The sequence below is a fragment of the Grus americana genome, chromosome 13, assembly GCF_028858705.1.
Source record: "Grus americana isolate bGruAme1 chromosome 13, bGruAme1.mat, whole genome shotgun sequence".
Lineage (NCBI taxonomy): Eukaryota > Metazoa > Chordata > Aves > Gruiformes > Gruidae > Grus > Grus americana.
The window spans coordinates 20,462,005-20,477,764 of NC_072864.1; the positions used below are offsets into that span (position 1 = coordinate 20,462,005).

General features: G+C 42.2%; 1 protein-coding gene across 4 annotated transcripts in view; it reads right to left on the reverse strand.

The window, feature by feature from the left end:
* PHAF1 (phagosome assembly factor 1) overlaps nucleotides 1–15,574 on the reverse strand; it is a 35,287-nt gene extending 19,713 nt beyond the window's left edge. For 2 of the 4 annotated variants that reach the window (XR_008579187.1, XR_008579186.1), the window contains exons 1-6: nucleotides 15,518–15,556; nucleotides 15,000–15,127; nucleotides 10,044–10,126; nucleotides 6,544–6,627; nucleotides 2,175–2,218; nucleotides 1,796–1,875 (exon numbers count right to left, since the gene is read on the reverse strand). Coding sequence is in view for 1 of the 4 variants with exons in the window: in XM_054841153.1 (XP_054697128.1) it covers nucleotides 1,796–1,875; nucleotides 2,175–2,218; nucleotides 6,544–6,627; nucleotides 10,044–10,126; nucleotides 15,000–15,063 (355 nt within the window). In the remaining 3 variants the exon portion in view is untranslated. Of the gene's footprint in view, nucleotides 1–1,795; nucleotides 1,876–2,174; nucleotides 2,219–6,543; nucleotides 6,628–10,043; nucleotides 10,127–14,999; nucleotides 15,128–15,434; nucleotides 15,494–15,517 lie in introns of those variants that run through there. The other 2 variants (XR_008579188.1, XM_054841153.1) reach the window with 2 other exon arrangements.
* Nucleotides 15,575–15,760: the final 186 nt, after the last annotated feature.

Here is a 15,760-nt window from a genome sequence, read left to right on the forward strand (position 1 = left end):
GAAAAGAAGAGTTACCAAAAACTTGCATTGTGGGATACAGTTCAAACCATTTATGACAGGCAGCTTAATATAGAGCATTTACTTCTGCTAAACAGGCTGTTAATGGCAGATACTGAATTTCCAGTGAGGAAACTGAATAAGCAAATGCACTAGTGAAACGGTAATACAAGTCAACATTTTAATAAATACATTTTCTTATCTCCGTGTCACTAGATAGAAAGATGTTACAAAACAGTATCATCAGACGAAGCAAGTGTGCAAGTTGTCTTAACTGAATGATAGGCACACAAGATCTGGCAAATTCAGCACGAGGACATGTGGTGCCAAGCTATGTTTTTAAGTGCTTGCATACAATTTTAGGCAGTAATAAAACATGCTGTTTTTATCATAAGCAATGCTTACAGCTGGGTATGTATTTTTATGGTTCATCATATTACAATTTTGCAAGCACTTCACCTCCAAATATTTGCAAATAAACTATTGTCACAGAACAAGTAAAAATTATAAATTGTCAAGGATATGGAACCCCTTTCTCTCTTCCTAAATTCTACATAAGCTCTTGTACATACTATTTCCATAACAGATCTAACTATAGATCTCAGAGTTTCTGCTGAGAGGAAACGTTAAGATCATGACCGAAGTAAAGTTTAAAAAGGCTGATTCTGGTCCCTGGAGTATTATGGCTAGAAATCCTCCAAGCTTCATTTATCTCAATCTGATATTCATCTACTACAGCGGGCTTTCGTGCAACGATATTACTTTAGCCACACGACACTCCACAGTTAATAAATCCTGTTCTGCAACGTGCAGGAGATTGTCTGCAGAGAACAGGGACAAAGACTGGATATGCAATCGCCATCAATCACAAAGAACACTAGCCTATTTGGGATCAGCCTGACTACTGCAAATGGACTGGGTTAAGCTAAAAATAGAAAATGATGCTCTAAATAGGGTATCTTGCCTACATGGAGTTAATCTTCTTTCTTGTTATGCCAGTTTGCGGCTCCATTTCTTGAAGGTTCCTGAGCAGTTTAATTATAAATATCCTCTTCAAAGTTTCACCACTGACTTATTTTCATCACCTAACAAACCCCTGAAATAAACTCTCCATAAACAAGGAGCTTAAAAATACTATTTTTCCTGCTACAGAGGTGGTGAACAGCCAAGAAGCTGTGCAAGAGTCAGAGTGGGTTCAGCCAGGTTAATTAAACTCGTTCTGGTCGTGCTGCACATAGGCTGGCTTCATACCTCCCCAGTGTTCCCAGTAAGAGGAAGGAAGTGCAGGGAGATTTAAGCCAGTTATACACAAGCTCAGACTTGATCCTGTCCTACCAGGTGTATAACCATGTTCTCAGAGCATGGAGCCTGAGCAAATAGTCCTGGCTAACTCCGCACAGAGATCAGCTCAAATGTCTGTATGTTCATGATACGCTTAATCCCTAAGGACACTCAAGAGCTGACCATGCACAAGAATGTGTAAAACCAACAGCATCAAAGCAGCAGCTCACAGTTTTCCGGTATGGCAGCTCAGAACAGATCATTAATGATATCTGCACACACCGTTCTGTGCCAATGACCCTCTGCCTCACTATTTCACTTTAAGAAAGTCACAATTGACCTTACAGTACATCTTATGTGACATCCCAGTGTTACAGCCATTCTAGAACACAGCTTCAGATCATTTGACAACAGAAGCGTCTACACATTTCTCCAGGCAGACATACAGGAAAGACTTCCTAGAAAGAAGTTCGTCAATCTAGGTGTGCTGCTGATTCTCAGAAATACTTCAGCTTACCTCCTGGATGCGTTGCTCCAAATGACTGATCAATTTGTTCTATGGTTGGAGCAATTGCCTGAGAGTTAAAATGGACACCACTGAAAAAAGAAAACAAAATGAATCTCAAATTAAGAATATCAAACAGATGCTACAAACGTTTACTAATGGCAATACCACATTTATATTGGAAGAAGTCTCCAAGACTGCAGGAAAGAGTAAACTGGCAATTTAACCAAGTGGTATGTTCAAGAAAGAATAACTATCTACATTCTTTTTTTAAGGTTATTTTGTTTTTTTAACAAGAATGATTGAAAAAAATGAATTCAGGATTTAAAAAAAGGAGAGAAACTAGCCACTGCAATCAAGAAGAAATCATGGGAGGTCTTAAATCACTTACCAATATTTTAACTTCACCTTAGTCAAGTCATAAACTTCAATCACCTGAAACACAGGAAACAAACATTACCATATTTTACACATTTACAAATAATTAGAGGCAAATTCTTGTCAAAAGGCAAGACTAGCCAGTGCTGCTTGCTCCCCTCCCTAACAGGCCTCTGCCAGGATAAGTCACACTGACAGAGACGAAGCTCCAAAAACCGACCTAGCAACTGCGCATCCGAAACAAGTACTAAAGAACAGCTATGGCTTTGGTAGAGTACCGCCGGGCCCCGTGTAAATCAGCACTGACCTGCAGAAAGTAATCTTTTCACTAACACATCAGCATCTTGATTTCTGCAAAGATTACTCTTAAGGAAGGTCAAAGGAAAGTAATAACAAAGGCTAGTCTGGGCTTCAAGCAGATAATTTTTGGCAAGTAACGTGGTCAAACACAAGCTTCTTCCACCCTACATACGTGTTCCTGTGTCAGCAGGAAAAGGAAAATATGTAGAACATCATAACTGCTGTAAAGAAAAGGTAAAATGCTTTTTATTGCTTTTTTTAATCCTCCAACAAATCACTGGCAGACTTAGAAAAGACTGACTCTTCAGCTAGAGAATAAAGCAGAATTCCCCAGGGAGCTTGCTACCAAATGTGGCTTTAAAGCTTAAAAATATCACCAGCTAAGGAGGAAGTCTCGGTTTTGGGAGATGCCCGGCAAATAACCCTAAATAAAACAAATTGCAATGCTTAAACCACTATATAAAAAAAAATAAAAATCAACATTTAATGGTACGCTGTTGACTCATAAAAAGTTGGAGGAGTTCTCTGAAGCACTTTGTTTGCTCGGGAAGCCCACACGTCTCAGGATGTAAGGAACAAGCACAGCACAAAGCAAGTAACAAATGAACATTCTGGCAGAGCCAGCATAAAGAGCAGCAAACAAATTTTTCTTCTTAATAAATATACTTTGAATTATGCTTCTTGGAAAAACCTGGTTATCCAGTATTTTAATTCAAATGCAGTTTGACATGTCCAGGTTTCCTTCATTGCACAGCTCGTTAAAAACAAAGGCTACTTTTATAAAAAGCTAGGAATGATTTTACTTTTTTTTTTTAGTGGCCTTGCACATCATCTTTTGCCCCCCAGAAAATATTTCTGGAAATAAACACACCTCCCCTCTCCCTGATCTAATTATGCAGCAGCTACCGGAGAGCATTGGGCACTTTCCTGAAGTTCTGCTGAAACACGCTGCAGTGGTGGAAGACAAAAAAGGACAAGTCGAACAAAAAGGAGCAGCGCACGAGGAATAGCACCTCACACACACAAAGGAGGTCCCTCGTGAGAAAGATGCCCTGACAGCAGCCAACAGGCACTGACTTGCCATCAGCCCTCCTCCCACCATTCAGACAGATCTATTCAAACCAACATTTTTTACCAACAGCAGAGGAAGAAACAAGCACAACTTAGCTAAATTTAAAGGTAGTCAAAAGATCTCATAGAAGTCATGAAAGAAACACTGCAACGGGCCATAGTGCTAGAAAAGGATTTATTTTTTAAACTACAGAAGTTACACTGACAAAAGGGTTAACGTGATTCTTTCTACATGCAGAGGAACAAAACTGAGAAGATGAAGGGCTATTGGGTGATGGGTTTACTACACAGCCAGAAGGCAGTTGGCCTAAATGAGTAAAACCTGATGTTTTGCCACACCCGCTGTTTTGGTAATTACTACTGGGTAAGACTCATAAAAAGGTTCCGTTATCTACTAACCAGCAATCACAGACCAATGGTGTGAAATCTAACTCTTTCTCCACCTCAGGAGGAGCATGTGGGAGGGACCTTGTTGCTAAAATTCATGGCAATGTTTTCAGAACCTGGTCGAATCTACTCTTTCATGTCAGCTCACGTTAGTAACGCCTCCTGCAGTGCTCTGGCTACTGAAAGTGAGTAGAGACTATGCACAAGTCTTCTTCCCCTCCCTGAAAGAAGGGAGGAAGCTTTTTAGGAATATTGCTATGGCCTTATTCCTGTACCAGCTTCTTTGGGTCTGTCAAGACTTTCCATTTTAGTAGTCCGTATTTCAATCTCCTTCTCACAACAAAATCTAATAGCAAGTATGTATAAAAAGAGACAACAGGCAAAGCAAAGAAAAAAGGCATCCTGATTTTTCCAGTTCTGCTGCTGCTGAGCAACACTGAAAGCACAGTCATTCCATCTTAAAAACAGACCTTACTTATTCTACACCTACACTATTCTTTAACAAGTCCTGTTGCTCACTTCTGAACTGATCCCATAAAACTTCTTCTAGAAAGCTTTCTGAAACTTATACTTGTAAAAGTTTTCATATCACCGTATGCATTTACACAGCTTTACTCTTCATAGTTAAACAAACAAATGCTATCACTAGACCACTGAACCACAACATACCAGAAGAAATTGTTTTTTCTATTTTAAAAAACCCCCATACACAGAACCCCCCAAAATACCAAACTCTTCTGGTAAGTGTTTTTAGGTTTGTTTAAAAAAAAAACCACACACACAAACCTAAAAAACACTTACCAGAAGAGTTTGGTTTTTCTATTTTTTCTTTAAAACAAATTTTAAAAGTTCTCGCATAGTTTTTAGAACACCGGGTGTTGAAATGACAAAGTCAGTCCCTCAAAAACTGGAGGTGAAGAGACACGGCATACACCAGCTACAGCACTTCAAAAACAATATAAGATTGCGACATTCCAAAAAACATCAGTAAACAAGCAATGCACTTGAAGTGATTATGTCAGTTTTGAGTTCAGCCTCCTACAGAATTAAATATATTTTGGAAATATTTCATATATCTGACAAACAGATTTTTCAAGACATTATCTTAAATATTGTAATTATTCAGATTGCATATGTGAACTTAAGTTCTAAATCTTGACAAAAATAAAAATACCATTATTACAGAATTACTTCATGAACAGAAACTACCATAAGGCAATTACAAACTGCAATCTGGCTAAAGAGTGCTCAGTTGTCCCCCATCTGAGCTCAGTTTGAAATGAAAATTGTTCTTTAAAATGTGTATTTTTATAGTTAATATACAAAAGATTTTGAAAAATAGAAACATACCATGTTGTTACAGATTACTACTAGAGAAATAAGTACTTCCAACAGCTACTAACTTGGGGTGCTATTCAACAGTTTTATATATACATTTAAAGTACATGAAGAGCTCAAGTTCCAGCTGACAGCACACTGCTACGCTCTTACAGTCATTTTTGGGATAAAGCACTAGGCTGACAATTCAGAGAGCGACACTTTGCCGCTGGTTTTGTCGGAGACACGAGTAGGGGGAACTTTCCACTGATGCAAAGCTTGGAAGTATGGATGTGAGCACCACTTTCCAGACTTACCTAAAGGGTAAGCATTCAATTTTTTAGCCTCACATTTAACCCCACACTTCTGCTTTCAAATGTTAAATAGCCCAGCAGTTAGAGCTGTACACTCTCACCCAATTAGCCTAATCAACACCTGAGCACTGTGGTCACGGAGGAATTTAAGTCCCCAGGTGAGAACCACGCTGACAATTGTTCAGCACAGCCGGTCCTGCCAAAAGGACCACCCTGAATAACTAAGAAGTTACAGACAGGTATTTTAAATGTTTCAGTTAAAGCTCTTCAAAACTTTGTACTTACTAGTCATATCTCTACAGTCCCACAGTCACCTATTTTGTATGGACAAAACATATCGCTTTTGTAACAGATTTTTTACAAACATAAATGCCACAGGAAGTTAGTGACCAGCCTGACCTTTATTTTGCATCTTAACCCCACAAATCATCCTAGAGAGGCAGATCAACACTCAGTCACCTAAAAGCACAGAAGCAGAATTGCTGGGCTGAGAACTTTGATAGCAAGAATAAAAACTCATCCAGAACTGAAGTCAGTGCAGGAGGCAGCTGCTCCCAACAGGCCTGAATGTGGCTTTCAGGGAGAAATCACGCCACACAAGTGCTCTGTGAACCTAACTCAACTGAACACTAAGAACAGGAGGAAGGAAGTTTACTTTAAAAAATAAAATGGCAGCACAGATAAAGGAACAACCTGGGCAGATAACACCACCATCTGGTTTGCATTAACCTATGATCTGAGGGGCACGTGAGACCACACTGGGCCATCATACACACTCTTACAGTCCCCCATACAATGTTCAAGTGTCTTAATCCTATAAACAAAGATTTAATCCCCAAACCAAAGAAATACAGTTCATTATCACAAGAGAGCACCATATACGGCAAATTAAATGTCTAAAAGAACCACCATGTACTTATGCTCTGTTACGTGTCAATATATCCTAGGATTTTGGTCTGCACTGTTTTGTTTGCGGGAAGGGTGTTTTATTACCTTAAGTCTCTGATTGAAAGCATCAAACAGCAGTTTGATTCCATCCTGAGTCAGGTTAAGGATGAGGTCATGGCTAAGAGGTGACTGTGAAATAAAAAAAAGCTGTTAGGCTTTTAATTTCAAGGCTTCTTTGTTAAGACAGACATCATTGTATAAGTATAAATTGGTTACTTTGGGAAAAGAAAACTGCCCCAGAAAACATCTGCTTGTTCAACAAATAAGCATAACCAAAATACATTTGGCCAAACCCCTGAAATTCTTCAGTTTCCTCGAAACTTCCATGGAAAGAAATGGAAGTGCCTGGTAAGACTGCACCCCACAAGAACTCCCAAAGGGTAGTTGTCCATTACTTGGGGGGGGGGGGGGCGCGGAGAAAAAACCCCACCTTGAAAATTAACATTCCAAGTTTTGCATCAGAGACATCGTGCAGGGACAGCCTGTTCCACTCCTGGTGCACAAAAATAACAGCCCATTGCACCAAGCCTCCCATCAGAATGAAGCATACACTTGACAAAAAGATGGCAAGAGGGCCTTCCACTTCAAAAATCAAAGTGTGTCACAGTCTTTTTCAGGCCTCAAAAAAGAAGGCTTCAGGCTCTTATGTTGTGTATTTAGGTTTCCTTAGTTACCGTGAATCATAACAACTAAAGGCTTAATTTGCAGTCTGCTGGAGTCAATAGGAGACATTCCACTGGCTTCACCGGTGTCTGTACAGGCTCTACGCCATCTCAGTCTGCCGTGCCGCTGGGGAAGCTGCTCACTCCCGCACCGGTACAATCCTCACATACACAGTCAGTTGGCCCTAATTCAGCTATTTGATCTCGTACCATCTGAAGCACACGTGCTTCAAAAAGCTCTGCCCTCCACAACTGTCTCCTCAGAGGAGGAAAAAGGCTGAACAACAGGCAGGCAGCATTATTCATGTCCTAGGATTGCACCAGGCAGTCATCTAGCAAAAGACAGAATGGGGATGGGACATCTGGGGCATATAGAGACTTCTAATGCAGGCAGCCGCACCATACAGCCTTTTTATGAATTAAGCATAAGCTATCTTAAAAAACATTACTCTCCTCTTTGCTGTACTGGGAGAAGGCCTGTGTTTTGACTGTCAGAAGTCTAATTTTAATCCTAAATTTTCTCACCTCTTTATTTTCATGTCAGCACTGTCTTCTAGCCTGGATACTTTTTGTGCACTCTCACATGCATCTGCCACTCCTTCCCAAACCATATATTTAAGTAATCAGATCCTCGACTTCATATCCTTACAACAAGCCACAGGGCTTTCAGTCCCTGTTTCCCATTCCCCTTGACCACTCCAGCAGCTTTTCCTGAAGCAGGTTCAGTTCCAGTTCATCTTTCTTGAAGACCTGGCATGTAAGCTATCTCCTAAATGAAATCTTCACGGCACCTTGCACCACGGCATCAATACTTCACTACTGCTGGCAAATTTGTATGATACTGTGTAGAACTGAAGCAGTGCTGCAATATAGCCACGAGCCTGAGATAAAGAGGTCTAATGGTGATCCTGATGGTCGTGTCTTACATCTCTCATAAATCTAATTTAGAAAGGCTACAGATTGAGCAAAAAAACCATGTGTCACGTTGCATTTAAATACGTCAACAGAGTTGTTCTGGTATGGGACGTGCTCTGCGTTTCACTGGTTTCTAAGCAGAATTGTCATAAGGCTATTCCAAAATTCATGAGAGCGTTACAAGTACTTTTGAGTGGGTGGGGAAAAAAAAAACCCAAACATCTGAGAAAAAGCTTGGTAATTAGTACAGCAAATAGCTTCTGTTCTGCACTGGCATATTTTCTAACAGGAGAAGTGTTTCAAGGGCACAAATTTAGTTCATGTGACTTAATACACAAAATAGAACCTCAAGTATGAAAGATGATGCCAGGAAGCAACAGGAGAGTCCTTCCTGCAGGAAGGAACCCAGATGTGCAGTTACACTGCTAATCTACAGAAAGCTGCAGGAAAAACGATTATCGCTGAACAATCCCAGCAACACAAATCCAGCGGAAGAGGCGTAGGAAAACATACAAAGGCAATTCAGCAGCCCCACCAAAACTGATGAACAAGGAGTTAAAATTCTCTAGTCACAGAAGAAGGTTCATCAAGCTTTTTTGGCACAGTTTGGACATCCCATTTATATCAAGTTAAAGAGAGAGCTGTGGGCAGATCTAATTGCATTTAATTGTCATATAAATTTTTGAAAGGAAATACTCACTGCTGGAGTTCCAGGATCAGAAATTCAGCGCTTTAGATACAACAACTTTAAACAACATTTGATCACTATGCTCACAGGTAGAATAAAAATTCAGTGTACACGGTCAAGCACAATGTAGCTTTCCAAGAGGCGTAAAAAGCCAAGCAGCAGTATGCCTTGCTTTCTAACACTGGACCACTAATCATTCTGTGATTCTACAAACCTGAGAGGAATGGGAATCTCATCATTTTATCTAAACAAACCTAGAAATAATTCTGAAATGTAAAAAACCTCCAAAGCATACAAAAACCGAGGAATGCATTCACCGCCAGATGGATGCTCCCGTGCATTAAGTACAAGGAGCTAGATTTTAAATTTGCAATTCAGTCATCATAAAACCCATAAATCTACGTAATGTGAAACAAAAAGGATAATTCATTTAATTACATGAAATATGTATCCAGCAGTAAAGGCCAGAGTTGAGCTTGTTCCTCAGCCATTCACTGCGAATGCACAAGGCCTCGATCAGTGTTTTGATACAAACTGACATTCTAGCAGACTTTTTCCTGATGTAGATCTGTAATCTACAACATATGAATATCATCTTCTGCCTAACGTGCATTTCACATCTGGAGAGTCACAATCCTCCTTTGTCCCACCTCCTGTTCCACTCCTTCAAAGTAAAGGTGGGTATATAACACATTTTATTTGATCTAGCAGAAAGATTTCACCTCTAGCCCCCTTTCTGATGGAATCCAAACGTATTAGGAACTTTATGAAGAAGGATTAAAACATATATGTGTTGGTTTGAATTATTGCATCCACTTTCTGCAGACAAAGTTGCAGCTCCAGAGAGAAAGTGTGGAAGCCTCTTCAGGAGGTTCATCACCACTGAACCAAACACGAAAGCAGAAAGTAATGAGCAATTCAGTACTTCAAAAATACTGCAACACTTGACAATGATAATGTAAAAAAGACTAGAATTAAATTATCCAGCTAAATAGGGAACATTTCCCTTCCTAAAGGAAAAAAAATACTACCCCACCATTGCATATACAAAACTGCTACTTGTTAAATCACTGCACTGAGGATTATTACACTTGATGTGAAACTGTTGTAACAGCTACACCTCTGATGCGGTGGCAATACTTTGGTGTAATTCAGTTTCCAGCAGCTCCACAATTCATACAATACATATGTTAGCAAGACACAGTATCGGTACACCCGCTAATGTCTTAATTCTGGGACACCGTGAGGTGAATGACCCGGCCAGATCACGCACCACTCACCTGCTCACTGTAGAGAACCTGGACATTTTTGATAATGCGACAGTGTTTCTGAAGAATTGCTACAGCCTGAGCCAATGGCATTCCTGTAAATAAAAACAGTTCGTCAGTTCCCAGACCAGCCAATAGTGTTTTTTAACAGAAAAGTTACAGATGAGGTAACAGAGCCCCGTCATCAGCAAACAGTACATTACAACAGAAAGGTATGCAGTCAACAAATAAGCCTGCTTGACTCACGGTATCAGCACAGACCTGTTTTTTGGAAATGGAAAAGTCACGGTTTATCTACCGGTTTGTTAGGCATATAAGAAAGAAAAGTATCTCTAGCCACAAAATTAAACAGCAAAGTTTAGGCACAAAAACCACAGACCTTGCTACAATCCGTGCACAAAGTTTTCTGCTTTTTGGGGTCAACAATCTGATAACTGATAAAATAGCCCACATCAAACTCCACTAGAGCACTCCTGTACATATTCAATAGGCTCCCGGACCGCATTTTATGGCATATCCTTTATCAAGCTTGATAAAGTCCCGATTAGTTGTACAAGACAGATACAAATACCAAAACGGAGCAATGATTCTCCTTAGACCCAAGAGGCCACATTCGCCACTGATCCAGGTACGGTTGTGTCAAGGAGGGAACTTTATCTTCTCAGTTTACAGACAAGATAAACGTACTGAACAATTTGGTTCAACTGAAGTAATACACTTAATAGTCATTCGCCCTCTAACACAACTTCAAGGGCTTTTTTTGTTGTGGATTTTTGGGGGTTTTTTATTCAGTGTATATCTTATCCTCACAGCTACAAATTTTTGGAAGTGGAATGAAACGGCTGATTCTGCAGAAAAAGTAGCACCGCACCATTTCACCCTTTATCACACTTAAAACCTTTGTTGCCTTTCCAAATGAAATGTGATCGTGTTCCTGGATTCGAAGCAGGCATTTATACAGAGAGATTATGAGCTCATAATTGTGAAGTTTTATTTCCCTACTAATTGCTGCAAGTCAATTTAGATTAGTTATCTGACATTTTATTTACATGCCTTGCCCCCTTCTTCTCTATTTCTAGTTTGTAAACATTAATAAAGTTGCCTTGATTAGGGAAAACTTACCACGGGACCTACACTTTTATTTAGGTAACCATTCAGGCATTCAAATTTTTAGTTACTAGCTATACCTCTCAAACTCAGACCGCACATCATGTTCCAAAGCATATATATATTTACACACACACACGTATCACACACGCCTAGATCACCATAGGTACTGCTTTAATGTAATACTAACATAACACTGAAAAAAAAAAAATTATCATTTTCACTGTTGCACCAAACCACACGCCTGTCGTGTCCATACATTGCAGCTTTTTCTGCAATTATGAAACCAAGTTTTGGCAAAACAGACTTACAGATTAGAACTACAGCGATTCAATTTGTAAATACCAATACCACAACAGTTTCTGTGAAGTTGTTTTTCACATTAGCCCATAATCGTGGAAACATATTTTTTTTCCAGCTAGAAATTATACACCAGAAGATGATATTAAAATAATAACAACTATTCTTTTTTTTTTTTATAATGGTAACAAAATTAAAATGCACAGAGCCACACAATAAAGCAGCACTGTTTCCTATTATCTAGGAAATAGCAGCTGCCTTGTAGTCTAAAAGCAGCTGAGTTTTTAACAAGACAGTTATTATGTATTAGATAATATTTTCAAAATAGAACAGAAACATAAATAACAGCAAGAAGCTGAGATCAAAGATACTGCTGTGAAAGTTTCACATTTCTTAACCTAGTAAAAGCTACGATTCCAAAAAAAGGTAAAGATGATTTAAAAGTATAAAACCCATTTTCAAAGTCAATATTTCTGGGAGACTTGCAGAGGCAAGACCACGAGCTCTTAAAAAAAAAAAAAACCAAACCAAAAACAAACAAGCAGCAAAGGCTCAGGCAAAGCCAGCCAACAAGCTGACAGAATCTATACGCCTATGGCAAGCATCAGGAGTAGGTAAGGTTTCAGTAAAAAAGCATGCAGTTAAAAAAAGTGCATGTAAACATGAAGTTCAGTTTGTAGTCCGATGTAAACTGATGCAATCTTGGGTTGGTAAGCGAGCAAACAGATGGTGCATGTGACTCTCTTACTCAGAGCTTTCTCAAGCTGCAAGCAAATGGACATGGACTGATTTTGTTCAGTTTTCAGCAACTGAGAAGCAAGCACATTTTGCCATGCAGCTGCTTAGCGAAGCTACAATGAACAACTGAAGTTCTCCAACAACAGTTAGCAGAACATAGCACATGCGCGGAGGAGCCGGTATACTCCCTTTGCCTCCAACAGCAGAGAGCCAGAGGAGGAGTAAAGAAATTGGTTATTTTTCTCCACCCTTCTCAGACACACACACAACACCCCCTTTTCATCAACATTCGTCAGCCTTCACAGTCAAAGAGGAAAACAAAGAATTTTTTTTTCATCCTGCTCACCAGGCAGGGGGAACGGGGAAGCAAACACGGTTCCCAGCACATCACGCTGTCAACCAGACTGAGCCATGGCAAAAAACGTCCACAAAGATCAGCGCTGGGACTCTCCTATCACAGAATTCTCCCTTTTCTAAATGCTGGAGTGATACAAGCAGCACAAGATGATTCCCTCACGTTACGCTGGTTACGAACAACATGGCTTGAAGCGTTAGCCTATGCTGAGACTACGTGTCCTGGAGTGGAGGGTAGAGGAGAGAATAAAGATTGAGAGACGATACAAGAAAATCCAAGAGAAGATGAATCTGAACACATTAAATGAAGAGAAGTGAAACTTAGTAGGAAAAGAAAGTATAAAAAGCAAGAGAAATGCAAGCATGCCTTAGAAATTATGTATCTCAAACACTAATAATACAGCTATAGGCACTACAGAATAAGCATTTAATTGTTCTCCTTTAAAACGGCAGGAATGTAGCCCGAGAGGTGTAGCGCCACAGGTATCTAATTGAAGACAAAACCCAGCCTCGGTTAAATTTTTTATGTTCTGGTCACACAGTGAGTCAACGCTGGAGCCAGAAACAGAACCCAAAAACTCATGTAAAAAATTTTCCTGGCATTTCCCCTCAGTCATCTCCATTGTGGGCACAATACTGGAAGCCAGAGTCAGCAGCAGTTCAGGAATACTGCCATTAGTTCTGAGAAGAGCAGAGCTAAACAAACGACGAGTAGAATACCACTGGCAGCGAGAATCCCATTTACACTGGTGCTTCCAACCTCGCTACCGGTAACAAAGCTGAAGCAGCTTTATCAGCGGGGATAATTTTCATACAATATTGCCAGCGTAGGTCAAAGTTAAGTATCTTAATACCTAGTCAGCCTCCTGCTCTATCCCAGCAGGTCATGCTAATTATATATTAGACACATCACGTGGTGGCTATGTTTACTCCAAGAATTACAGCTGAGTTTCCTCCCTCTCACATCTATGCATGTGTGTCTGTGTACACACAGACAGAGGCACAGTATATAATTTTAACCATGAGATTGCATTAACGGGCTTCTTTGGGGGTTGGGAAAACAAAATACTTTTCTATCTTCTTTTTTTTGTTTGTTTGTTTTTATAAGGAGAACGGGGGCAGGGGGGAAAGCCGGAACTACTTATTTATGAAGATTGTCAGGGTATATAATTCGAGACTTCATTTCTTTTCAGGTAATACAGGCACTAAAGGATTGCGGAAGGTCACGCAGAGCTGAGAGAGCACGGTTAACGTGTTAGCAGTATAAGGAGATCACTGAGATTTCAAAGGGTGGGACCTGAGGTACTATAATTAGCCTCCAAAAGCCATTCTAACACTCCCTGTAACCATCGAGTTGCACTTGACTCTGAAGTCACAGCAGCATGAACAGCCCTTTGTGTCTGACGGGTTTCATATAAACAACTCCACGTCACGGCACCACTCCTTTGGCACAACCCAAGTTCACGGCAGCTGTGTAACAGTGTTTTTAAGGCACAGTCTGTCCTCCTGCCCTCACAGGTGACAACAGCGGCAGCAGTGTAACTCAAGTTCTGGCAGATACAGACCCCTGCCACACAGAGCCCTGTTTACATTAGCCAAAATACTACCACCATTAGCTGGGCTTTAGAGAACAGCAAGGATGGGAAACTCTGAGAGAAAGAGTCCAACGCTGATATCTCCAACAATTACTCAGAAAAGGCGACAGCTACAGTATTTTCTGAGAGTTTTAAGGACTACCAATATCTGCTTGAGAACACAGGTCATCTGAAGAATCCATACCATCTGACTGTACATTTAAGTGCCCTGGGCTGAGCACCAGCCAGATTTCCATCAGCTGGGGGAAAGTTCTTTCTCATCACAGTAAATGGAGCAATGGTGGGTAAGGAAGGACCTCTGAGAAAGTGGAAAAGCTAAGAATCATGTTGGGGGGGGGGGGGGGGGAGAAATACTTGTTATCTAACCCTGAGAAAACCTCTCAGAAGTTTACTTTCTCCACCATAATGTTGCAACGCAGCAACGACACAAAGAAATTGTGAAACTCAACTCGTGCTTATGAAGGGTTTGTACAGAAAAGCACAGTGTTTATGGTAAGTATTAGCACGCGAAGATGCTGATATCGCTTGACAGATATTCAGGTGACAATCAGTACATCCACACCTCCTCTTTTAGGAGTTATTTAAAAAAATTATTAGTCTAAGATGGCAAGGCAAAACAAGGTAAACGAGTAGAAGCAAGCATGCAAGCTGATAAACAAAGCACAACTCGACATGCAAAAAAGCTAAAGATAAGCCTGTATGCTACGTTAGCATTTTTAGCGACAGACAGAGGTGAGCTTTGACTCTCTCCCTTTCACTCCAACTCCCTGAAAGCGTTAGGAAAAACCGTACGGACCGGACCACGAGGGGCCCCGAATCGCCCCGCTCAGGCACACGGGGCCCCAAGGAGGGGGGGGGGGGGGCGCACACTTACCCAAGGTGAACTCCCATTGCTCGTTCCCCAGAGACCGCTCGGGCACCACCTCCAGATCTAGCATTGGCTCAGGTAGCGCGGAGGCCGCGGGCTGGCACGGCAGGTCACCCGGTGGCTGCGCCGGACCTCTGCGGGAAGCGGGAGGGAAACTCGCAGCCTTGAGACCCGGCCGCCCCCCCGCCTCCCCCCGGCCACCGCCACCCCCTCAGGGGACCCGGGGGACAGCGCCGGGTCACAGCGGAGCCCCCCCAAACCGCGCTGAGGGGGGAGCCCGGGCACCGTCGCCACAGCAACCAGCTCCCCCCCTCCCCCTCACCGCCTCACGGCCCCGCTTCTCTGCGCCCCCGCCCTGCCCGGGCCGGCCACCGAACGCGGGCGGCCGCCCCGCCGGGGGAAGAGGAGCCGCCACCGCCTCGCCGCCCGGCCCGGCCGTACCGACAGCGGCCCCGGCCCGCCGGGGGAGGGGAGCGGGGGGGCTATAACCCCCCTCCCCCCCGCGCTGCGGGGCTGCGACTCACCTCACTTGCGGCTGCTGAAAAAGTGCTTTGCAGCTGTCGTCAGGCGAGCCCGCGCGCGGGGCGGGGCGGAGGCCGGGGGCGGGGCGCATCTCTCCTGGCCCCGCCCCCAGCCCGTGGGGAAGAGGGGAAGGCGTCGGCCTGGCGAAGGGGAGTCCGCGGGTTCGAGTCCCGCTGCGGGAGTCTCAGGGCTGCCCTGGGGGCGGTGGGTCCGGCCCCACTGGTCACAGTCCGTGTCCGTGTCCG